The sequence below is a fragment of the Diabrotica undecimpunctata genome, chromosome 2, assembly GCF_040954645.1.
Source record: "Diabrotica undecimpunctata isolate CICGRU chromosome 2, icDiaUnde3, whole genome shotgun sequence".
In the NCBI taxonomy this organism is placed as follows: domain Eukaryota; kingdom Metazoa; phylum Arthropoda; class Insecta; order Coleoptera; family Chrysomelidae; genus Diabrotica; species Diabrotica undecimpunctata.
The window spans coordinates 55,616,551-55,644,456 of NC_092804.1; the positions used below are offsets into that span (position 1 = coordinate 55,616,551).

The 27,906-nt window shown below is 33.2% G+C and overlaps 1 protein-coding gene and 1 long non-coding RNA gene across 4 annotated transcripts in view; one reads left to right on the top strand and one right to left on the bottom strand.

The window, feature by feature from the left end:
• LOC140434561 (uncharacterized) overlaps positions 1–27,906 on the bottom strand; it is a 643,472-nt gene that overhangs the window by 570,867 nt on the left and 44,699 nt on the right. For both annotated transcript variants that reach the window (XR_011950061.1, XM_072522911.1), the window contains exon 2: positions 914–1,164. Coding sequence is in view for 1 of the 2 variants with exons in the window: in XM_072522911.1 (XP_072379012.1) it covers positions 914–925 (12 nt within the window). In the remaining variant the exon portion in view is untranslated. The remainder of the gene's footprint in view (positions 1–913; positions 1,165–27,906) is intronic.
• On the top strand, positions 1,068–27,830 carry LOC140434562 (uncharacterized). 2 transcript variants are annotated; one of them, XR_011950062.1, is made up of 3 exons: positions 1,068–1,183; positions 16,023–16,237; positions 27,759–27,830. It is a non-coding gene; the product is annotated as an uncharacterized lncRNA (long non-coding RNA). The 2 variants fall into 2 exon arrangements; XR_011950063.1 differs by lacking the exon at positions 27,759–27,830 and adding an exon at positions 18,589–19,068.

Below are 27,906 nucleotides of genomic sequence, written 5' to 3' on the forward strand. Positions count from 1 at the left end.
CCAAGAGCGGATAAACGAAATCCGGAAAGGTCCCAACAAGTTAGACTGATGATATTAAGAGGATCCATACGAATTGAATTGTAACAGCGAAGACTAGATAGGAATAATAGGTAATTGAGGAGAAATATGTTCAGCATTGAACAGGTTTGGACTGATAATGATGATTAGAGAAAAAGTTTAATTATGTAATTATATTGATCAAACAAAAGGAGTTATATTAGGGCTCGGGTTTTTGTGATTTCCCGATTCTACTGCATAATTATAACAGTCAATAGGGAGGTTAAATCCACAGTAAATAAAAAAACATCTAGAGATATTCGTTACTTTCTCCAATCAATCTCTTCTCTAGTCTTCAGTATCCTCCGCAAGACACCAGACCAACCGCTACCAGCGATAAACAATTTTTAACAGCAGTGGTTACATCCACCAACCGTAAACACTCCCTGAAGATGCAAAAAAGTTTGACCTATATGCATACACACAAGACGACAAAATATATTGCATCGTATACACTTTTTATTATGGAGGGAGATGGTACCCTGCAGATATATTAATTAGTAATAGAATAGTGCTTGGACGGGACTACAACTATTTTAAAGAAGAATGGCGATGTAATACCATATTAAAATAGGTATTTCTTAAATTACCCGAACATTTAGTTGTTACGACATTGCATTATTTTATAATGTCTTTCAATGTGATATAAACCAAACCATTTCAATCGTAATTATAAATGGTAGACTTTTATTATGCTTAATGTTAATATTGCTCTTTCATTTGATAATTAATGTCTTCAATAATTTGTCCGTTTCACTTGAACAATAAATTTTATTGCAGCCTGTACAATGCGATGAAATAGTAGATTAAACAGTAACATAGAATTTTTGTTATTACAAATCATTAAAGCACTTACCATGAAAACCATGAAAATATCTCTATCTTCTTCTTATCAAAAAGAAAACAACAGTCCACGTGTGACTATTTCTTAAAATTTTCGACCGTTCTTATCAGACGCACCGCACAAATAGATGATACTTTTATCGAAATTTTAAATCTCTGGTAGAATTCTACTATTTACAGAGCAATCTCAAATTAAGTTGTCGATGGTTCCATGTAATTTCTATCTGAATGTAGAATCTCGTCGAAGCGGTTGTGAGAGATAATCTGAAACAAAAAATGCAAGGTAATTTGAAATTTTTATCGTGTATTTTTAAGATTTTTAAACAGATGCATTTATTTTAAAAGAGTAGCAATATTTTGTGAAATATCTTGTTAAATTATCTAGCGCTCTATAAAATTAGACGAACCCATTTTCGATGAGCTATAACTTTTTTGAGTAGAATTTAGTTTAAAGTACTTTTGATAGGCATATATTTTAGCTAAAAAAATGCATCACAATTATCTTTCTAAACCTTATTTGGTATTGAAGAAAAGTCATAAATTGATATGAGGTAGCCATATCTTGGGAGTATCTGTTTATAGACATACCGTTATTATAAATTTTTACGCCTAATATGCGCTATAACCGCAAAACTAAATAATAAATATTCCATATAAAAATGGTCACATAGTCTCCAAAATCGCACGCAAGTAATACTGTATACATATTTAAAGAATTTTATTTATTCATTTCGTGATCGAACTACAGTGCTCACAACTATTACAGTTAAAACAACTTCAAATAAAAATAAAATACAGCATAGTAAAATTTTATAAATAAAATACATTCAAATAGATGTAAGTCGATATAAAATTGCATTAAAATAATAAAACTTTCATATTTCGTTTAACCAGTGGCTGACATAAGCTAGTGCTACGACATTACATTCCATTAAGTCTGCATCACAGCACTCTTAGTCACAGTTTACGAAACAACACTGGATAGGTGTCTCAGCAGGAGCTGCCATCTCCCTCAATGTATCCCCAGGATACCCTATTGTTTTGAATGTACCGACTCCTGTACGCAGTCTATTCAGTATTGTCCATCTTTGCCAGTAAAGTTGTGCACCCGGGGGATATCTTTTAAAGTATTTGTGATGGTTCCTGTTTACTGCTCTTTCCATATTATGTTTTTCTTGTCTTTTACGTTGTTTTAAGTCATTTATATATAGGAATGTGACTTGTTTAGTTCGTTCTACCATGCTGTGCGTTTTCATTCTTATAACTGGGGGATCGATTCCTGACAACAAAGGTGTTCAACTTCTGTTGATTTTAAGCAGCCGGTAAACAACTGGCACGTCTCCATCCGCCTGCCAAATAGGGCAGGCATATTCTGCTGTTTTGGGCAGAGTGTTAGCGCTGTTTTTCGTAGCAACCTTGGGTTAGCATAGTCTTTGAAGTAGATTAGCTTTAATATTTTTAATGTGCTGCTTGAAGTTCAATGTTTTATCTATCGTCACTCCGAGGTACTTGGAGAATGGACAATGTGACTCCATTCCATTGAACGTTAAGGTTTTTTGTAGCTTCGATGTTGTTAAAGTGAAAAACGGTAATTTGTGTTTTTTGCATCTAGGGTGCAGTTGATTTTACTGTAGTATATTGACAACGATTCAAGCTCGTCTGTAAGATATTCTTCTTTGTCCAGAAGTCCCAAAATAAATGTTTTTGATAGGTTGGTGATTAGAGTATATGTTGAAGAGTACTGGAGTCCTTGTGGTACTCAGTTTTTTGGCCATGGCATCCACCAATTTTCCCCTGGAACTTAACATAGAAACGTCGGTTAGTCAGAATCGATCAAAAGACCTCAACAATTTTGTAGCTTTTTGTTATTTTGTACATTTTGTTCAGGAATATTCGGTGGTTAACAGTATTATATGCGGCCGTTAGATCAATTAATACGACTCCAGTGTTTAATCCCTTTTTATATCCGTTCTCGATTTAGTCGTAAGATTAAGTAGGTGGCTAGTACCTGATTTTCCTGCTCTAAAACCTGCCTGTTCTTCTATAAGATTTACTTCTACGTGTGGAATGATTCTATTTAATATCAATCTTTCGTACAGCTTGAATATTGGATACACAAGAAAGATGGAACGGTAGCTTTTTGGATCCTCTTCACCCTTTCCTGGTTTTAATACAGCTACCAGTTTAGATTGTCGACATACGGGATCGTAGCCTGTGCTAAACATTGATTTAGGAACATTCGAAAAACTACTCATACTTTTAAAAATTTCATTTCTAATGGCATCCAGACCTGCTGCTTTACCTATTTTTAGTTCTGCAATAGCCAGTTTGTCCAATGTAAATTCCTGGTCGAATTTATCAGGTTCCAGGTATTGACGTATCTTAATAAATTGCTTGGGGTGTTATTGTCCTTTATGTGGGTTACCGTTCTGAAGAAGTTATGTAGCTATATGATTTGGAGTTACATTAACGTAGGAGGCCTGTCTTGTCTCCGGTCAAACTCTTTAATTTCCTGTGTTTAAGTGGTTTCAACTGTCTGTATCCATCGCTGGCGTCTGGCGCTGGTTTCTGATATTGTCGCTACTAAGTCTTCACTAGCTTCATGGATAATAGCTATTCATTATTATATATATATATATATATATATATATATATATATACATATATATATATATATATATTACATATATATATATATACATATATATATATATATACATATATATATATACATATATATACATATATATATATATATATATATATATATATATATATATATATATACATATATATACATATATATATATATATATATATATATATATATATATATATATATATATATATATATATATACATATATATACATATATATATATATATATATATATATATATATATATATATATATATATATATATATATATAGTGATATATTAATAGTGTATAGTTTCTATTAGATTCCATTAAGAGAATGACATATTGTATTTCCATAGGTTGCTACTGTTAAGGATCAGCATATTAGAATAAAAAATACGCACTTAAGAGTTTTTAGTCTTTTTATTTAAAAGATGAACAATAAACGAATTTATCTAGTATTTTGACACAGTTTGAAATAGGATTAAATATTTTAATTTATATGAGAACGATAATAATAGATTTCAATTACAGGTAAATTCAAGGTAAAAATTTCAATACAATATTCGGACGGAGTGGATTCATAATTGGTAATATTTTAACCATTTCTATGGTTTGGGTTCTATTACAAAGAAATACTTTGTTGGGACTTTTCACAACACAAGTTTGTTGTAATGTTATTACATATTGTTCTTCCTCTTTTTCTTACGGTGGATATGCGTTCCTGATATTGAAAACTAACATGGCTATCCTCACTTTGCTGGTAGCCATTGCATATAATCCTGGTAAATATCTTAAAGAAGTGGGACCACAAATTTTGGGACGATAAATCGAAAGATTTATTTTTTTGTGTTTTATTATTTTTCAGTTAAAGCCTAGCTTACTTCAGCTATAGTTATCTTAGGGGTTTTTCAGACCCCACATTCAAATTAAGTTTTGGTGTTCGAGCTTTAGTTCGTTTCTCTATCTTTTTTCCGTAGAAAGTTGTGTATTCTGATTTTTTAGGGTAAAAATTTGGTGGTGTGCGTTTAATTTTCTCATTATCTAATGTATTCTTCGATTTTTTTTTATATTTTTTCCACCAGATGTCCATGGTGAGTTTGTAGATCCCTTCTTGTAAATTTTTTACTGTGTTCTTAACGTGTTTGTATTCTTGTAATTGCTGTCGTTGTTTACACATTACTCTTCTTTTTTCTATCCATTGTCTTATCTTTGGATTTTAAGTTTTAACAGACGGTGATGCTATTTTGTTTAATGTTTCTACTAACACGTCTAACGTTGTTACAAGTGTAACAATAGAAATCGAATTATTTGCCTTTAACAGGTTGATCATAAACTAACGCATCCCGTAAATTTAAAATTTCCGGTTAAAACTCATAGCTGCCTCGCCAAAACAAAGCACGGTATTAGCAGAACATGCTTTAGGAAATTTTCGTTGATCGCCGCAAGTTAGATCAACATGATTGATACAGAGCATCGCCCAAACCCTCGAAATACGACGATACAAGATCGTTTGATTACTTCCCAAAAATTTCTTTCATTCGTTTTGTAGAAGTGAAAGCAACAGTACGTTTGTCGTGCATTTTAAGAAAACACATTGTGATCAGTACGAGACACCGGCATCCACATCACGAGTCGTAGGCCCCCTTAGTAGGCTAAGGGCATACAATTGGTAATAATTATATCAAATATCTATAATCTCTGAAAAAGCTAAGCCGTATCGCCACGTGTTTCGATAATTATTTATTTGCATAATAAATGGACGTATACAATAATAAACGATTCTATTTATAAGTTTTCGTTCCGTGTTTGGATTTATCCAGCGTGCTACACTTTTATTTTTGCGGTTGGCCCCAAAATTTCTTATCATGCTAAAGCGGTAAATGTATTGCCATATATATTTGTATTTGTAAATATCATATACGTTATAAAAAAATAAGGTGAGCTCATTTTGCTTTACCTTTAACTAGTTTAGATTTAAGTAATAAGGATATTTTAATTAAGGGTGAATTTTTTATTGACTGAAGACATTCTCCAGAATGTGTAATAATAAGATATAATAATTAGTTAATTTTGTTACTATATATATAAAAAGCGAGTCTTCTACAGCTGGCGCCGCTTCTCGCATCCTAATTTCCAACGTTTTCTGTAGAAACAATCTTCAGTTGTTAGATCTCTGGCGGTCATTGCATCGTCGACATCGTCTCTCCAGGATCGTCTTGGTCTACCTCGTTTTCTTCTAGTTGGCGGAGTCCATTCTTCTATTTTTTTGGCCATCTATTTTCAGGAATTCTCTGAAGGTGTCCATACCATTTAAGTCTTTTGGCTTCGATTGTGTCTATTATGTCTAGATCTATTTCCATTTCTCTCCGAATATCTTCGTTTCTCACTCATCAAGTCTAGTGAGCTGGCAACATCGTCTCCAGTAGTTCATTTCCATGGCCTTAATTTTTGATTTGTTTCTTTGGTTTATTTCCCAGAGTTCGGCGCCGTACAGCCCAATACTTTCTATTATTGTTTTATAAATTCTTCTTTTATTTTCTTTTGTTATTTTTTTATTCCATAATAGTCCGTGTAGCTGTCTGGTGGCTGATCTTGCTTGGCCAATCCTGGAGTGTATTTCTTCGCTACTTCTTGCTATTGATGTTATTTGGACTCCCAAGTATTTAAAATTGTCTTTTGGTTTTATAGTTCCCGTTTCGATTTGTAGGTGGTACACTATTGTGTGCCTTTGTCAGATCTATAAAGACTATATGAGTTGAAAGGTTGTGGGTTAATCTTTTCTCGATAACTTGCTTTAGAGAGAATATATTGTTCATACAGGATCTGCCTGCACGAAAGCCATTGTGTTCTTCAACATCTGTCATCTCTTTTTCAATTTTGTTTTTTATTATTTTTTCATACAGTCTTGAGAGTGAATTTATGACACTCAGCCCCCTGTAGTTTGAACAATTCTTTCTATCTCCTTTTTTGTAGATGTTGTTAATATGTGCTTTTGTCCACTCCGGTGGTAAGTCGTGTCCATTATAGAATAAGGTAAAGACATACGCCAGTAATTCCCGTAATATTTGTGGGCTATGTTTTAATAATTAATTTGGTATACTTTGTGGTCCACATGATTTCCGATTTTTTAGAGTTTGTATTGCATTCTCGACTTCCTGTACTGTTATTTCATCGTCTTCACTGAATTCCAGTTCATATGTTGTTGTACTGATGTTTGTGAATTGAGGTCTTGTTTCAGTCAAAAGTTGTGAGTAGTGTTCAATTCAACATCTTTCTTCTATTAAATCTATTCTACTCGTTTCTTTTCTGTTTGTTCTCACATTTTTTACCGTTTTCCATGCTTCTCTTGATCTTGTTACCCTATATATTTGTTGAGTTCTTCGCATTTACTTTACCAGGAAATATTTTTTGCTTTAGTTACTAAATTTTTGACTTCTCTGTTTGATCTTGTATATGTTCGTCTATCATCTGGATCATTTGTTTGTAGCCACTTTTGATATGCTTGCTTCTTGTTGTGTACTGCATTGGCGATGTCATTTGTCCACCACAGTGGAGTATTCTTTTTGTTCTTTTGGATTGTGCCGAGCGCTTCGTAAGCTGCTTCATTGATTTTATTGATTATCTCTTTATAGGTATTCTGGGCTGAGGAGTAGATCAGGTTTGCCAATTTTTGGCTGAGTTGCAGCTTATATAAGAATGATGTCGAGTCGTTTTGCAGTGCATCAATATTGTATTTAGGTAGATTCGATTCCAGGGGTTTTGATTGAGCTAGTTGGTTGTCATTTTGATTTAGTAGCCGAGGTCGATATTGTAGGTGACATTTGGATCTTACCATATAGTGATCAGTTCCGCACTCCGGTCCTCTTAATACTCTTATGTCTTCAACTTGTATGTGTGTTTCTTATTTTGTGATGACATAAATCTATAATTGACTTTGTGTTTCTCGTTGGTTGAACCCAGGTGTACTTATGTATGTTTTTATGTTGGTAGAATCCGTTTAGGATTTTCAGAGAGTGCTGTTTACAGAATTCGATCGTTTTCATTTGTATTAGCGTCACCATACTTTCCTACGACTTTGTCATTTGTTTTTGTTCCTGTCCAAGCGTTAAAATCTCCCAACAATACAATTTCTTTGCGGCTATTTATATTTTCAATGAGTTCCGATAAAGTTTCGTAGAATATTTGTTTAGCTGCTTTTGATGCATTTTCTGACAGAGCATATATTCCAATGATCTCGAGGTCGTGCCTTTTCCACGTAATAGATACTCTAATAATTCTCTCATTGATCTGCTCCCAGCTTTTCAGGTTTCCTTTTAAATCTTTTTTTATCAATATTGATACCCCTGCTTGTGCTCTTTTGTCTTTCTCTACTCCACTATAAATATGTATAAAACCTCCTATGTCTTCACTACCTTGGCCTTTTTTCTTTGTTTCGGTAAGAACCGTAATATTTGATTTTATTTTCTTTACTTCTGCTATGACTTCGTCTGACTTGGTTCTCCACCCTTGGATATTCCATGTATTTATATTCAAAGTCCTTGTTCGTTTGCTACGTCGTCTTCGTTTTTTCCCGTCTGTATTCCGAGGCTGGATTTTAGAATTTTTTGCAGTAAGTTTTTCACGGGTGTAGAGGAGCAGGCCCTACGTCCCAACCCCCTACCAGGAGGACCAGCATTTTCTGTTAGGGTTTACTCCCTTAGTCGAGAGAAGAGTAGTAGACTGTAGTAGACAGAATTATAGTGACAGAATTTTGTTACTAAAAATATAATAAATTTCCTTCTCTGTGTGGTAGTACATATATTTTTGATATTATTGATAAGGTTTTCCAATAAATCCTTTAAAAATTCGGGTGGCATACTTATCTCTTTTATCTCGAAATTCCGTAGTTTTAAAAATATCTTTCATATCTTTTCTAAATAATCCCCCCCTATTTCTTCCGAACTGAGCAACTGGGGATACGTTTCTTATTTGTGTACATCTACAGGGTGATCTTGACTTCCGCCCCTTTTAGTTTTCCTTTTAGTGTTACACACTGTTGCTATGGTTTTCTTTCATTGTCCTCTGATAATTTTTTTTAATGCTTAATTTTATGTTATCGATTGTTTATTATGATGTAGCTTGTTCGCAGATATATATTAATGAAATGTTTTCTAACAGATACATTCGTAGACGTGGTCACATTGAATTATTGTTATCGCTATTGCCCGACCTAAATCCTGTGAATTATTTTATACGGGGACGTCTAAATGTTGTTTACAAAAAAAAATCAGTAATGAAATATTTAATAGAAGAGAGGAGAGAACTAAACCGGAAAGAAAATCTTTTTTCTTAAAAAAACCATAAACAAGGTTCAACAAGAATTTATTTAAGATCCTGTTAAATGCAGAGGCTTTAATTTAAAATTAAATTAACACATAGTGGCTTATTAGTAGTTATTTTTGAAGCATGTCCCTTTCAAATTAAGTCCACTAGACGCTAGGTTTTGTTTTTTTTATGGAAATCAGATCATTTTGAATAATCTAGAAATTCCACCACAGCGTATTGTATTTAAAAAATTTAAGGATGATATTATTACATTTAAGTGTACACATTTTACAATATTTTTTTAAAATGTAGAAAATTATAACTATTTTATAAACTGGCTTCAGATTCTTTTGCAGATGTTTTTGGAAAATAATTTTTTTTTTTTTAATTTTACTGACGCAATGTATTTATGTTTTTGCTTTTAATGATACTAGGATAACTGTGACAGGTGTGAGGAATATCTAAAAAGATTTAGCTCCTAGTGAATGGTATCAAGATGGCTTTTAAACCTAGCTTTAAGAACCAGATTAATAAATATTCATTCAATTTAACTATTATAATTAGTCGTCTAGATCGAATGACACTTAAACGATAGTTCACCTCCCAATGAAAATTAGTAGTTTACATTAAGAATTATGATTGTCCTAATCATCAACAACTACATAATTTGCGCAAGAATGGCCACGTGTGTTATTATAAACCATAATGATAAGATGACATGCAAGAAATATACAGAGTGGCATAAAATATGGTGTCTGAGAATTGTGTGAATACGAATATAATTTTAATATTTATTATATCTACTCTATTTAATTTCATAATAAAAATAATGTTTTTCGTAATGAAAATAAATTGATCTGTCGTAGTATATGTGTCGTAGTATGTATAACACATTTTAGCACTTAGAATCAACTCATTTAAATATACTAATTGAGAAATGAATTGATTACCAAATATAGACTAATTTTTGTGTCAACTTGAGATTTAAACCTTTATCATTTTTGAATGGTTCACACAGCGGTGATCAATTTTTGTCTCATTCTTCTTCTTGGTATGCCTATCCTTGACGAATGTTGCCGATAATCATCGTCATTTATTATTAACAAAAAACAAAAAGCAAAATAAAAAAGTTTTAGCAAAATGTTCCGTTAAATTTTTTTTAGATTTATTTGGGCATAAATAACTAATTTTCTGTTCCTTAACATTTTTTGAAAATCGTTTCCCTGGCACGTTATAAGTGATACAGGGACGATTTAATGACCAAATATGGCCATTTTTAAAAATTTAAAAGGCACTATTTCACACCTTGTAAACCCCACTAAATTCATCATCATTGGTGCTACAGCCCTATAAAAGAGCCTCGACCTTCTCAAGTCTATTACGCCAGTCAGTTCTATCCATTGCCAACTGTTGCCAGTTTGCTGCGCCTATTTGTCTACCATCCTCATCTATACCATCCCTCCTTCTAAGTTTTGGTCTACCCCTACTTCTACTTCCCACAGGTTGTGACATAAGGATTCTTCTAGGAGCGTTGTTCTGCTGTGATCTTGCCAGATGTCCTGCCCATCTTAGTCTTCCTATTTTTATAAAGCATGCTACGTCTTTACCAACAAATATATGTTTATATCTGTGATATATCTCGTAGTTGTACCTCCTTCTCCAAACACCATTTTTACAGATGCCACCAAATATTCTTTTCAGGATCCTTCGTTCAAATATAAGCAGGAGATTTTCATCTGCCTTGGAAATGGTCCATGTCTGCGACCCATATGTCAACACTGGTTGTATAAGGGTTTTTATATGGTTATTTTTATTTTTTGGCTTAAGTTTCTGCTTCTCATATGTCTACTCAGTCCAAAATAGCATTTGTTTGCTAGGATTATTCTTCGCTTGATTTCTTCCGTCATGACGTTCTCCTTGGTGATCAGGGAGCCTAAGTATGTGAATTTGTCCACCACTTCAAAGGTAGAATTATCAACCGTGAATTGGTGGCCGATGTTTCTGGCTCTATTGTTGGGTGTTGATGCCATTATCTTAGTTTTATTTTCATTTACTTGCAGGCCCATATTTTTTGAGGCGTTTGACAAGGTGGTATACATTTCTTCTAGCTTGCGCGTTGTGCGGGCAACTAGATCAACATCATCTGCATATGCCAAAATTTGGGATGATTTATTAAAAATGTTTCCTCTGCTGTCTATTTGGGCATCCCTGACCGCCTTTTCCAAAGCTATGTTGAAAAGGAGACACGCCAGCGCATCTCCCTGTCGCAGCCCAACATGCGTTTTAAATGCCTGTGATTGTTCGCCCTGTATTTCGACTTTGCAAATAACTTTACGCATTGTAGTCTTAACCAATCTTATCAGTTTATCGGGGATGTGGAATTTATCCATGGCTTCATACAATCTATTTCTTAGGACACTATCATAGGCCGATTTAAAATCTACGAAAAGATGATATGTGTCGATATTGAATTCATTGGTTTTTTCCAGTATTTGCCTTAGCACAAAGATCTGGTCTGTTGTTGATCGACCAGGCCTAAAACCACTTTGATATTCGCCAAGAAGCTCCTCTGAATATTCACTCAGGCGACCATATAAAATCCTCGAAAATATTTTGTATGCTGTATTAAGGAGGATTATTCCAATAGAGTTTCTACATTCTAATTCATTGCCCTTTTTGTGTAGCGGGCAAACGATCCCAATACACCACTCATCTGGGATTTGTTCCTCATTCCAGGCTCTCAGTATTATTTTATATATATATATATATATATATATATATATATATATATATATATATATATATATATATATATATATATATATATATATATATATATATTATATATATATATATATATATATATATATATATATATTATATATATATATATATATATATATATATATATATATATATATATATATATATATGTATATGATTAGTCAGAGTAGCACCTCCACATTTAATAAGTTCCGCGGGTATACCATCACTTCCTGGAGATTTATTATTTTTTAGGTGTTTTATTGCATCCTGTACTTTCTTGATGGAATTGAGGCTCCAATGGTGTATTGTTGTTTGCTCCTGGGGGTGGTTGATTTGGATCTTCTACTTCGATAGTAAGCAGTTCTTTATAGTGTTCCACCCACCTTTTCAATACTTCTTCTTTTGTATTGAGTATATGCCCCTCCTTATCCTTACATAGTCCGATCCTTGGTTTAAATTCTTTTCTTGCTTTATTTAGATTTTTATAGAATTTCCTTGTTTGATTTTCCTTTTTTAATGCTTCAAGTTCTTCCAATATTCTATTTTCATAAGTTCGCTTTTTTCTCCGATGGATGTACTTCTCTTCTCTTCTGAGATCTTTATATTTTTGTTCTTTTTCTTGGGTTCTTCTTTGCTGCATCAGTTTATATGCATTGTTCTTTCTTCTTGTAATGTCCTCGCACTCAACATCGAACCACTCATTGCGTGGGGGTGGTCTTTGCGGCCCTTTAATGTTATTTGCTGCGTCTTTAATGTAATTTTTACACATTTCCCATTGTTCACTAATTGTTAGATTCTCTTTAGTTATGTATTTAGTTTCGATATAGTTTTGAAACCTTTCTACCGTTTGCGGGTTTTTGAGAAGTTCAATATTAAGGTGCCTTGTTTTGGTACTTCTTTCCTTCTTTGCATTTGAGATTCTAGCCCGAATTCTTGTGCCAACTAGAAAATGATCTGAATCAGTACTGGCGCCTCGATAGGTGCGGACATCCATAAGGTTGGAGAAGTGTCTAGCATCTATGATCACATGATCAATTTGGTTGTTCGTTAATCCATCAGGCAAGGTCCAAGTCCCCATATGTATTTTTTTGTGTAGAAAACATGTGCTTCCTACGATCATGTTCTTTGAGGCTGCGAAGGTGACTGCTCGGTGTCCATTCGAATTCGTATTATTATGGAGACTATATTTACCAATGTGCGGTAGATATATTTCTTCCCTTCCGATTTTTGCGTTCAGATCACCGATTACTTCCAGTTTACTCCACTAAATTATCATCTATAATTTAGCCATCAAATTTTTATAATATATTTAAATTTCTCATAAGGTGTGAAAATATAGAGGTCACAAATATTTGCTTTTCAAACTCTTTTATGAAACTTTTAAACAAAATATTGATTTTAAGTTACATTTTTAATCAAACTAACTGAATATTGATTTAATATTGGCAATTTTGATAAAACTACGTTCAAATTTGGCGTACGTATTCCTCGCTGATTTCTTAGTTTGACCAACTTTAAACAAATGCAGGCAATAAATTATTTTTAATATAATCATTAATATACATTAAGTTGAGGTATAAATAAACTTCTTCTTCTTTGTCAACCATTTTCCATCCACTCCTGAATGTAGGTCTCTCCCAATTGCTTCCATCTTTCTCTATCTTGCGCCAATCTAATCCACTGTTTGCTTGCCACTGTTCTTATGTCATCTACCCATCTTTTTTGAGGTCTTCCCGTGCTTCTTGTTGTCGTCCTTGGTCTCCATTCTAGAATTCTCCGTGTCCACCTGTTGTCATTATATCGGGCTACGTGACCTGCCCAGCGCCATTTCATTTTTGCAATTTCTTCCACAATATCCCTAATCTTCGTTCTACGTCTTATCTCGGTGTTTCTAATCTTGTCTCTTAGTGATATTCCAAGCATGATTCGTTCCATTGCTCTTTGCGTTGTTTCTAATTTTTTAGCAGATTTTTTGGTAAGGGCTACTGTCTCCAAGCCGTAAGTACAAACTGGTAGTATGCAATAAATAAATAAACAAGTGTACACAATATCGTAATAGACAACCTACCTCTGCCGGATCTTGACTTATTGCAACAATAGCAAGTACATAAGTGGTCGTAAGCAAGATTCTAATATCCACCGATATTTTCAAAAATGAGTGGTTTATGGGAAGAGAAAATAATGTAATAAATATAAATTTCTAAGAGGGGTAAAAAGCGATGCGCATCTTTAAAAAAATTTATTTGCCATGGCAGTGGAAAATCACTTTACAATGATGAAGTACTTCTTGTTCTTGTTTATCTCAAAATTTTGAATGTTAACTTTGTAATTGTATCTGATCACAAACGATCACCAAAATAACAAACGGGGAAGTTACTCAAGTACTTCAAAAATAAAGAAATTATAAAGCAGCTGGACCTCGAAAAGTATGGGCAGCGTTGGGAGAGGAGTTGGCTAAGTTGGCTAACAGACTGTTCTAATAGAATTATAGAAGTGTACTTAATCCCAGACAAATAGAGAAGCAGTGTATTAGTTAGTGCCTCTTTACTAAAACAATTGAGATGTTTAACAATGCACAAACTGCAGCTGCTGGAAAAATATAGGAATAAAGAAACAAATGCTCAAATCATATTATTAATCTTAAGAAAGCATATGATAGAATTAGAAAGGAATCCCCAGTGTATATATGAAGACTGTGGGAGATATGTGTGAGGCAGTAACAACTATTGTGAAGACAGGTGTTTAAAAAGATTGGTAAACTTCATGTGAAACTAGGATTGGATCAGGGCTCAATACTTAGTTCTTATTTATTCTCATTAGTTTTGGATCAGAAAACACTGTAAGATAATATTGCCTGGTGATTAAGTATGCTGATGATAGTAGAAAATACTGAACGGATTTAGAGCAAAGATTGGAACAATATGACAAGATCTTAAAGAAACAAGTTGAAAACTTGGTAGATCAAAAACTAAGTGTCTAGATTGTCCATTTAGAGATAGAGTTTTTCAAAACGTCAAAATAAACTTATTTTAAAGTAAAATTTTGGTGTATTCCCAGTAAAAATATGAAGGTACATTTAGAAGAGTTGTAACTGTCCAAAAAAAATTCCAATAAAACCAAAAGGGAAAGGAAAATTCCATAAGGAACAATCTGGTATTTTCGGCAGTTTTAAATATATAGTGCATATTTTATTGTTGTAAAAAGGCTGTAAGTACTTTTAGCATGTCGTATTATGAGGTTATAAATAACTCATGGAATAGTTATTGTAAACACAAAACACAATTAAAAATATTAAAATGCCAATGCCTCTGTTATAGGGGTAAAACCCCTTTAAAAGGTTGTAAAAATTACATACAGCGCTTGGTATACCAATGGCTGCCTCGTTGAAACGAGGGAGCATACACAACTGTTTTCCTCGTTTCAAAGTGGCCGCCATTGGTATACGAAGTACCTTTTAAATGAAATTTTTTAACTCTTCAAAGAGGTTTCACCTCTATAACAGAAGTGTTGGCATTTTAATGTATTTTTATCGTGTTTTGTGTTTTGTGTATTAATTATAACTTCCTATAAGACGAAGCTCTGAAGATGGCATGTGACATGCTAGAAGTACTTAGCTGAGTTTACTAATAATTTGAATGAGAAACCAAGAACGTTACGGCCTTCTCCAGCTGATTCTCCAAGGGAAGGTAAATGGTAAGAGAGGACCGGGAAGAAGACGCATTTCCTGGCTTCAAAATTTACGAAAGTGGTATACAACATCCGGAACGGATAGGCACTTTAAGAAGAAGAAGTGACCGGTTTGACCTATATTTCACATTTTCTGTTCTTGAATATATTTTTTAAATGTTACAATACCAAAACAAATAATAAAATTTTAGATTATTAAACTTCACTTTTTTAATTGGCGCAGTATGGCCAAAATAACACCTCAGTGAGATATATTCATGGGTAGATTCGTCAATAAAAAAAAGTAAAAAGGAATTTTATTTTACAAAACCAGATGGGCCCAAGAAGTGTCACCAAAGGCTATAATAGACTTTGTTAAAAAAGTTAGGCTGAAGGGACAACTATAAGCTAGGGATGAGCCACAATAGACCTCCTAGGTCGAGTGGAAGGGTGGTTAAGCGCCCACTCATATTCATGGACATATAATACAAATAGACTGAGCGCTGCTCTAAAGGTCACACCAGAGAGAAAACAGAACACGAGAGAGAAAATACTTTAAAAAATAACAACAATGCACAACGAAGATAGTTCGTAGCTCAAAATACCCATGGACTATCGCCAAATACAAACTGGGCCCGGTTGCCTTAAAGAGGACAAGCTCCATATTATTATATTTTTTTATATTTTATATATTTTTCAATGTCATAGTATAGATTTTGCACTAATTTTGATTTTTGTTTCAGGGCTACCTACAAAAAAAACCAAAAAACATACAAAATACCGGCCTCGGCCACCAAAAAAATTAAAAAATACTAACAAAAACCGGCAAAAACCGGTAAAAACCGCAAGCCAACAAAAAAATTAACAAAAATCCCAAAACCCGGGCACGTAAGGCCCAACCCCTTGAGCACCTAGTCCCAGAACTAAGCCTGGCTCAGAGCGGAGACTTGAGGCTCAAGTAAGCAATTTTAGTTCGCGGATAAGCCACATTAAGGTAACAGGAGTATAGCGACAATGCGCTGTCCTGAGTTTTTGCATTCGGTTAGGAAACCATGTTGGGGTTCTATTACCCAGAACCTCCACATGAAAAGCATTTGGCTGATAGTTGGGCCTCTATGGCGCATCAGAGTGCTATAGGGGCGAAAAGGGATGGTCTGGAGCATTGGAGCGCGGTGGGGTGACTCCTGTTTTTACTCGAGTTAACACGAGTCGAGTTAGGGGTGAACATTTCTCACAGGCTGGGTTTAATTAAATTGCTTGCTTGCTCTAAAGGTGCCCACTTACTAAGATGGAAGCGCGAAGGTTTGAATGTGTACCGTACGGGGTACAGTTAAAAGTGTGCGTGTATGGCAAAAAATGTGGAATGCTTAACCAAGCCTTTCAAAATCAGGATCGTCTTGATTTTTAGCGCGTGCAATTATCATCGCACGGGGAAGAATGACAGTGTATGGGTAACAAGTATCTGCATGTTTCATTTCCAATCAGTGCTGTACGACTGATTGTTGGATGTTGCATATTATTTAGCATTTTATAATTTTAAATGCAAGCAAATGAGAAAACAGACAGTGTAATAAAAACCACGACTGATCTAAGGACTATGTCAAGAGATTTTATCACGGAATTGCTAGAGCTTTACAGAAAATATCCCTGTTTATTGCAAATTAAAAATAAGGCATACAGCGATCGTCAGAAAAAAAATAAAGCATACGAAGAACTAATTAAAAAAATTAAAAATTAAAAAATCATGTGCCGTTATAGCCTGTCGCATTTTCGTGTCCTGTTTTTGTATCAAAGGAATTACTAAAGATAATAGTTCAGAATACGTATCTTGATCCATACACAAGAAATTATGCCAATCTGACGGATCAAGTCGCAATTCTTCCAGTAAACTGACATGAGAGTACGTAGCTCCTTTTTGTAACTAAGCATTTGTCTATTGCGACCTTGGTTTTCTTTTAATACGACACCTTTCTTTAACACAAACACACGCCACTGGCATTAATAACAGATCGTTTTTTGGCATCATGTTCACTTTAACCGTACTTCTAAATTGAAAGCAAAAGTGCTGGTGTATGTCGGCCTGGGATGTATGGGTTTACCTTACTGCAAACATGCAGAGACTTAATTGTGCATTCTTCCTTCTTGGTGGGTGGGGACCTCTAAGCCGCGTTTCCCCAGTCTGACTGACGCAAAGCAGTCCCTGCATCTCTTTCTAATTTATCGACCATGTGACCTAAATAGCCAATGCAAAGGTCATGTGGTCTATAAACCCGGTCCATTAGAAAGAGATGCAGGAACTGCTTTGCGTCAGTTTTCTCTATTGCACTAGAAGAATGCGTCTGTATTGCAGCGCTTAGTCTATTTGTATTATATGTCTATGCTCATATTGATACTAATCCTAACGTAACAGTATGTTGCTCAGTTAGAATGGAAATTATGTTTTCTTGTAGTTACTCACGCTCGCAAATGTTCGCTTCCGGAATTTTCCACTCGTAACTACTTTTCATTATAACTTTGTTGCAGAATATAGATACTGTTCCATTATTATATTATTTTATACACAATAAAATCGTTACATATTGTACAATGGCATAATATTGAAATAAATAAATCTGAATAATTTTGGTAAACCCTGACATTTACAATAAACTGTCAAAACATAAAATGTAGTAATTATTTTATATTTGTATAATTGAGATTAGCATATTTCTTACCAGTATAAACATATTTTTTATTAAATATTTATAGCTTTCATTTATTCAAATGTCTTTAGATTTGTCGATTTTACTTAATTTATTTAATTAAATTATGGTTGTTTAGCAAATTAGATCATTAAATATGCATAAAATGTAAATGGAATTATTTATAAATACGATATTTATGCAATCATAACTGGTTGAAATCAGCGTGAGTCTATTAAACTTTTAATTTTAATCAATCTACTTATCCCTTGTTTTCCTTTTAGATATTTATACGCCTAAAATGTAAATTTTTAAATTTAATAAAACTAAATAGTGATATTTAAATACCAACTACTTGAATTATTATTCTTACACGTCTGTAAAGATTCACGGGAAGAATATTATATAGATTTGATCTCTAAAAAAGCGAGACGAACAATCTGAATTTAGCTAAGAATGTCAATTTTGGGACCCCAAAGCCAAAAAGTTTGCCACTCCTACCCCGGCCTTCCCCCTAAAACTGTATGCCGTAGAAAAAAATGTTTTAAACAAGAGATGTAGCTGAGATACTTTTAAACAAAAAATAATTTTATTAGTGTTTTTTGTGTAGAATAGACCTTTCTTTCAGAAACAACGCTTGAGGCAACCGGCGATTTTCAATGTCAGTTACGACGATATCGAGCTGATGAAGCTTATAGATGAAGACAAGTTAAGCACAATAACAACTATCCTTAATATTGTTCTGAAGCTATTTTCTTGTGGCATTAACAATAACAACTATCCTCTTTTACAACATTTAAATCTGGTGAGATGCCTACAGAATGGCAACTATCGACCTTTGTTCCGCTACCAAAAGAGAAGAATTCCAAACACTGTAATGACTATAGATTGACCAGCTTAATTTCACAATTATTGAAAACATTTTTAAAAGTTGTACATGCAAGAATATTCAGAAAGTGCTAAGCAGATATGAGTTATAGACATTTTAGCTTTCGTAACGGCTTCGGAACAGTAGAAGCTCTGTATAGTTTCACAACTCTTGCTCAAAAATATCGAGACCAACAAAAAGATCTTTTTGTCGCATTTATAGACTATGAGAAAGCTTTCAACAAAGTTAAACATAACATTCTCATGGAATGTCTAAAGCGAGAAGAACTCGACAAAAATTATATTAACTTAGTGAGAAATCTCTATTGGAACCAACAGGCTGTGGTAACATTAGATGGAAATTGCACGTACGCGCAACAGATAAGTAGACGTGTGAGACAAGGCTGTATACTTTCACCACTACTATTTAATATATACTCCGAAGAGTTATTTACAAAAGCACTTGAAAACTGTACAGAATGGATCAAGATAAATAGTGAAAATATAAATAACATTCGTTATGCCGAAGATATAGTCATTATCTCTGAAAGTGAAAAAGACCTGGAGACGCTAATAAACACAATTTGTGATACTGAGGACCAGTTTAGTTTAGCAATAAACATAAAGAAAACAAAAACCATGGTTATCAGTAACAAGGGTAAAATCATAACAAGGATTAAGATAAAAATAAAGATATTGAATTCTTCTTTTTCTTCTTCTTTTTGTATATAGGCTTTAAATACTGTTTCTTTTTTAATATTAGCCTCCTAAGTTGCTTAAGTTATCGCACCATCTTTTTCTTGGTCTGCCAATACTTCTTCGTCCATTTGGTGACTTATTTCGTGCTATTCGTACTATCCTATCCTCTGCCATTCTACTAATGTGTTCGTTCCACTCCTGTTTCCGTTTTGTCACCCATCCATTTATGTCTTCTATATTGCATGCTCTTTATGTTTTCGCTTTTTTCCCTATCCAACAGACTTTTTCCTGATATTCGTCGGAGTATCTTCATCTCTGTTGTTTCTAGTAGTCGTCTCGTTTTAGATGTGTCAGGTCTTGTCTCCACCGTGTATGTTAATATAGGTATAATTGCTGCTTTATAGATTCTTGTTCTTGTGTCTTGTCTTAAGTTTTTGTTCTTCCAGATTGTGTCATTAAGAGATCCCGTCGCTTTACTTGCTTTTAAGCTTTGTTGTCGTACTTTTTCTTCAACATCTCCGTAACTAGTTATATATATTCCCAGATATCTAAACCTTGATTCCTGCTTTATTATTTTCCCATCGTTTTCGAGTTTACATTGTATTGGGTAATTAGATGTTGTCATACATTTGCTTTTTTCTGCTGATATTATCAATTATACTGAATATATTAATCTGATATATTTAATATTAAGATATTGAACAAGTAAACAAAATGAAGTACTTAGGAGTCTGGATTACTGAAGATCTAAATCCAAAATCAAAAATTCGATTAAGAATAGAGCAATCAAGACCAGCCTTTTTGACGATGAGGAAATTTCTGGGTAACCAAAGACTCAATCTACAACTCCGATATCGGATGGTAAAATGTTATATCCACTCTATTCTTCTTAATTGTGACCAAGCTTGGACTGTTAATGTTGACTTAATGAGAAAGCTGGAAGCTTTTGAGATTTTTAGAAGAATTTTGGAAATACTATAGACCGATCATATTACGAACGAAATGGTTTTGCACAGGAGGCAGAGAACTTTTGACCACCATTAAAAGGAGAAAGACGGCATATTTGAGGCACATACTTGGAAATGAGAAGTATGAATTGTTGCAGCTGATTATGAAGGGTAAAATCGAACGAAAAAGAGGTCCTGGTAGACGACAAATATCCTGGCTAAAAAACATTCTCGACTCGACTGTACCGGGTTGAACACACAGACGCGTTTAAGAAAAGCAACAGATAGAGACGAATTTGCAATGTTTATTGCCAACTTTCATTAGTGGGGTCAGAACTAGAAGAAGAAGTGGCAGTTCCGCCACTATGTTGTCCTCTTCTGCTGCTTCACCATTTTTTGACCTAAATATTTCCTTTGTTATTTCAGCTTCGTTAGGGCATTCTATTATTACCTCGTTATATTTTAATAATTGTACTTTTACTAACTGTACTTTTAATAAATAAATGTTTCGTAATGTTGAGTTATGATTTTTTTTTCGAAAAATTATCCGCCGAATATCCCTCGGACATTGATGAATGCCTCATAATTTCATGACAAATTTCTCAAGCTCGTTGCTTGGTAACAGCACTCAGCCTTCGGCTTCGTGCTGTTACCAAGGAACGAGCTTTCGATTGTCATGAAATTATCTCGTCTGTTATCAATGTCCTAGGGATATTACTACTGATAATTTCACTTCATAATTTCACAAAACTCCATGAGACTATCGAGGCTGTCTTCGTTAATTTCACCATGACGTAAACCACGGAGTTTTATTCGGAGAAACACAGGTGCTTAATAGAACCTTACACTACTATCCGTGGATGTTTAGAGACACTATTCAAATTTCAAAACACCTAATTAATCGTAAAGAACGGAATCTAAAACTAAACAAGATGTGGCACTTAATGTTGCGAAATACAAAAACGCTTCTCAAAAGCACCGAAAATTTCAATAACGATTAATTCAGAGATCCCGAAAGACACACGAATACTAGATGTAGTACCTAGATGATAAAAACCTCGATAACCCCAGTTTTTTTATTGATTCTTGATAAGAATATTTTTTATAAAAGATGGATACTTGTGTTATATTTATTAGATGATTTGCATAACATAAGATCATTAAAATTTATATTCACTATTTTTATGATGGCAACCAAAAACTTGTTTGATCTAAGGGCTTATAAATGTTTTCATAGTTTACTTGAAATTTGCAATATATATTCCTACTAACTACTGAGTGATTCTGAGTTTTTTAATACTTTACTTAAAACTAGGTAAGCGACAACGGACAGATAATATATAGCTATAGAAGAAGAAAAATGGCAGAAGTACTAAGTACTTCGAAGAAATATATCAAGAAACGGATAGAGAAGAAATAAAAACAATAACGAAAACAAAACAAGATGAAGAAGAAGAAGAATTGACCTATACAGAAGTGAAAGAGAAAATATGCAAACTTAAAAACGAGAAATCAGTGGGAGAAGAAGAAATATGTGCAGAACTTATAAAATACGGTAGGGAGGCACTATACAGACACATTTATGAACTAATACAGAATATATGGAGCAAAAAAATAATGCCCGAAGAATGGAAGAAGGCAATTATAGTGACAATCCCAAAACAAGGAGACCATAGACTACCGAGCAATTAATTTACTGAATGTAACATATAAACTAATGACTGGTATAATTAAAGACATACCAACAATATATACAGAACACATGATAGGAGATTACCAGTACGGTTTTAGAAAAGGAAGATCCACGATAAACGCTATACATACGCTAAAACAACTGATAGAGAAAACATACGAGTACGACGTAGAAACACATATACTTTTCCTGGACTTTAAACAGGCGTTTGATATACTAAACAGAAGAAAAATGATCCAAGACTTCTTCTTCTTAGAGTGCCTTCTCCCTACGGAGGTTGGCAATCATAATGGCTATTTTTATTTTTGAGCTTGCTGCTCTAAACAAATCAATCGGTCTGCATTGATACCAATCACGTAGATTCTTCAACAATGAGTTCTGCCTTCGGCCAACAGATATTCTTCCTTGAATCTTTCCCTGTATAATGAGTCTGAAAATTTCATATTTTGGTACCCTCATCACGTGGCCTAGGTATTCCAGTTTTCTGGTTTGTATAGTAGTGATTAGTTCTGTTTCTTTACCAACCCTCTCTAGTTCTTCTTTATTTGTAAGAGACTCCAAGGCTTACAAGAGAGTAATTTACCAAATAAAATTATAATAATGATAGAAATGACAATGCGAGATTTACAAGCAATAATAGACACTGGAAGAAAAAGAACAGAAATAATAAAAATAAAAAATGGAGTACGAGAAAGAGATGTGCTCTCAATGCTACTATTTATTTTATCGCTAGACAAAATAATAAAAAATCTGTCAAACGCAGGAACTATAAACAAGAATGCAGTACAAATAATAGGATATGCACACGATATAACCACACAAGTAACAGATAAAAAGGCATTAAAGAAAATCTTCCAAAAAATAGAAAACGAAGCCAAACTGAGAGGACTGAAAATAAATGAAAATAAAACGAAATACATCTCCGCAAGCAAGAAAAAAAAAGACACAAATGACAGAACTGACAATAGATGCACACAGTTTCGCAGAGGTTAAACCATTCAACTATTTGGGAGTGCTAGTCAAAATAAGAAATGAAAGTGTAAATATGAAAAGAAGAGTTCAAGCGGGAAAGAAAAAAAGAGTTTTATAGAAATAAAAAAAATAGAGATAAGAAGATAAGCCGAAACACAAAAATGAAAATCTAAAAAACGACCAACATATACCACCAGGTAAAAGAATCAGAGGCAGACCTAAACTGAGATGAAGACAACAAGTGGAAGAAGACTTAATAGGTATGAAAATTAGAAATATAGAAAAGACAATCAAAGAGAGAAGAATGGAGAAAAGTAGTGGAAACAGCGAAGTCACACCAGAAACTGTAAAACCGAACCCAGATAGGCATCAACCCCCCAAAAGGATCTTGAAAACAGATGCAGCTTCTTTGGAAGCGTATAGCTTGCATATATATACAGTGTGTAAAAGCCAAATGGAATAAATTCATTATTTAGGTTACTGTACATATTTATAAAAAATCCCGAAGCACGTCAAATTTAAATTATAACTTGACATTCTTTAACATGAAAATGCAACCCCTACCTTAAACCCCCTTAGAATGACAGGTACAACCCCCAATTTTTAAAATAGGAAGTATAGGCTTGTGATATATCGTTTGAAAGGTCTTTTCATTCTCCATTCAAAAATGTTGTCGCTTTCGAAATTCGCTAAAATATACTCAAAACTTATTTCCCGTTTAGGTCTTGATAATGAGAAAGTGAACAAAAACCATAGCAATGTGGTTTTTAGATGGTAACCATTAAAAAACTTTAAAGAATTTCCGTGGCAACGTTATTTTAACACGCATTAGTAAATTGTTTTATTTAAGTTGTCAGTATTTTAATTTAAGTAAAAAGTTCGTTCAACTCAATTCTGAAAAATGGTTAGATTAACGGAAATGCATAAAATAACAGTTTTACAACTGATTGGTTACGGAGATAACACCCGAACACAACAGGAAGTAACTCGCCTATTTCATGAGAAATTTCCTAATTTACCGCCTATATCCCAAGGAACAATAAGTAAAATAGAGAAGCAGTTTCGCGAGTTTGGTCATGTAAGGCAGATAAAAAAAGCAGCTGCCAATGCACTGAGTGATGAACTCAAATTAGATGTATTGCTTGAGTTTCAGGAACATCCACATACATCGAGTAGACAGGCATCCACTACCTTCAATCTAGCCATACATCGATAGTAAACATATTAAAAGAAAATAAATTGCATCCCTATAAGATGATACCTACTCAGGAGCTCATGGAAGACGATTTTGGTAGGAGAACTTTTTTTTGTAAGCAAATGATGGACATGTTGGATAACAATATTATCCAATTAGAAGACGTTATGTTTTCTGATGAGTGTACTTTTTCACTTAACGGTCATGCTAATCGGCAAAATTGCCGCTACTGGGCCACGAAAAATCCTCACTGGATGAGAGAAGAACACACTCAATACCCTCAAAAGGTTAATGTTTGGGCAGGGATTGTAGGAAACAATATCATTGGTCCCTTTTTCATTGAGGGCAACTTGAATGGCAACAATTATTTGGCACTACTTCAAAATGATGCCATTCCAACGTTGGCAAATTTATATCCTGATCCAGGAAACCCTAAGACAAAGAAAATAAGAAGAAGTACTGTCATTTGCCATGTCCAGGAATGACAACTACTCTTAACCTAACATTCCACAGTTGGCCGGCACACGTGGCCTTTTTAAATTGTTGTAATTGTCTTTTTCTTATGTGTTAGAGTAGAATAATTTGTCAAGTTTGGTCTTTTACACCATGCAATTTTTATATTTTTTAATAATTGACTCAATCAATGAGTGGTGCGTGAATTTGTCACCTGTGAGTAGAACATCCACGAAAGACAAATCTCAATAACGTAAGTTTTTTACAACCTTTACACTCTTAATAGATTTCGAGGATGCTTTACTAACAGCAGCACTTTATTTCACTTTTTCCTGATGATAAAAATAAACATTTTCGAAAGCTTGAAACTTAGTTAAAAGAGTACACTTATTTCAACGCTGCAAATCCGAATAAACCTCAAAGCACTATATACATATATATATATATATATATATATATATATATATATATATATATATATATATATATATATATATATATATATATATATAGATATGATTTTAAAAGTGAATTTAGAAAAATAATGGCTTTTAATTTTGTTAAAAACTGAAAAACATAGTCGACCTGTACGAACTTTACCTTAGTGGAAAATACTCAAATCGTAAAATAGTAATAAAGTGTTTCCACATTTTATAAATCCACTGTAGTGGATATTACGTGAATTATTAAATGAAACATTCTGGTAGTTACTAACTATTCATATTAATAAAGGTGGGTAATAAAGTCAGCCAAACACTTAAGTTCATTTTAGATAAAATCTGAAGGTTAGTAGCTAATTAACATCAGTTACAATACATAATCAGCATAATTAAAAAGATAAGTAGTTATATTATAGAGAAAACAATGGGTATTTTAAAAAAAAATAACAAACCTCTCCCTTTTCGTTGCCACTCGTGTATTCTAATTTGGGAATCATATCAAAAGTATTTAGACAATAAATGACATCGTTTTATCAGATTGACACAGTTTTTAATATACATGGTGTTTCCAAAATAACATAAAATTTTGTTGTATAAATGCGTAATTCAATTTTAAAACAAAAAGATCTAATACGTATTTATATGAAAAATGTTCCGTACCTGTTCTTGTGGCATGTTCAACTTAAATATTATTAGTCTAAAGTGAGTAGAACATGTAACACCGATGTCGTAAATGACCTAGTGAGGAGAACATTCCTTGATAAACCCAATAGACAGAGGAGTGGAAGATCCAAAACAAAATTTCGTAATAACATCGACAAAAACATGAGAAATATGAGAATACGCACTTAGCAAAGGTAAGAGATGGATAGATACAACTGGAGGGAAATTCTTGGGCATGCTACGACCCACGTAGGTTTCTAAAGAAAGTATGCTGATAATTATGATAGCTTGATATGCCAAACGTAAAATATAAATACAACTGACTCTCAGGCTTTTTGCATAACTGATGAGGTCCAGAGAGATGAAGAGAAATAAATATGCAAAATAAAACCAAACGTACAAACTGTGCAATTTTTTCAACTCTCCGGTCAGATTAGCGTCCCCTTTTGAATCCTTTTGTTTCATATAAACAGGATTATCTAGCAGAGAGTTCACCCTAACCTTAAGTTAGTTTGTAATCCTAATAATTTTGAGAGCTTACGGCCCTTCTTGATCTTATCAGTTAAACGAAGAAACCTAAGAGCTGTTTCTATTTATAGCACATATCTTTTTGACACATTAAGAAATATCAATTTTATTGTCATAATTCCAAATCTATTGAAAATACACATCTTCGTTTTAATTATTTTTATACCAGTAGCAGTAAAAATTAGTTTGTCTTATAAAAAGAAAATTTCCAGCTTTTAGCTGTATACCATAGTCAAAGCTTACATTGAAGTGTAAAACTTCGTGTAATAAGTATATTAAAGTAATATATTAATAATTACACTAGAAGTTTACACTTTACTGTAAGTTTTTTTTTTAATTTAGTTCGCTTACAAAACTTATCACACATGTTTAGTTGAACTTTTAGTCTTAAAATGGATAAAGAATTTCAGATAACTTTGGTAGCACTCTGTACTAGTGATATAACGAATATTGCATTCGCGTATATTCGCATATTTTTGCATATTTACATTCGCATTCGCGAAATTTGTGCGAATGTTTTGCGAATATGAATATGTATAAGAAAAAAAATAATTTGAAGATTAGCTTAATAAAATAAACATCCATTCACTTCCCAGTTTTTTTATTAAGAAAACTCACTTTATTTTACAAGCTTAGAAAACTATAAAATTGGAAAACAAAAAATAAATGATGCAATGCAAACAAACAAAAACAAATTATTCTCTGAAACTGTTATTATCCTGAAGTTTTTAATTTTAGGCAATCATCTTGAAAAAGCTAAGAATTAATAAACTACAAACTAAAAATATAGTCTATGTGTTTTTATGTTAAGAGTTTAAACAAACAAACATAAACAGTTCGACTTCAGTTAGATAAGTTCAGATAAATTTATTATAATTCAACAATTTTCGGAACAAAATATAATACAGTACATGATTTGTATAATTGTTCTGGAAATTGCTGAATTAATAAATTTATCCGAACTTATCTAACTACACACCTAACGCAAATGAGACTGCCGGCAGTGCCGGAGACAATTATAATTGCCAAATTAAAAAAAAACTGAATATTCGCATTCGCAAATGTCGGTGGCATATATTCGCATTTACATTCGCATTCGCGAATGTCGGTGGCATATATTCGCATTCGCATTCGCGAATGTTCAAAAACTGACATTCGTTACATCACTACTCTGTACTTGAATACTGTTTCATATATTAACGACACTACTCTCAAAAATACCTATATTAAGAAATACAGACACTTATAAATAATAGCAGTTTAAAAGACGATTAGTAAATAGAATCTAAGAAGGCAATCAAAATATAATGACAAACTTAACACTATTTTTTAAATTTTCAGAAAATTGATCAACATTGACCACTCTACAGTTGTTCGGGCGTCATCACACCTACTCAAATGAAACTTTTTAATCTGTGTACGACGTACTACTGTTAGTTTATATGTGTAGAACCGTTTGAATATTTTGTTGTTATGTTTTTTATTTTCG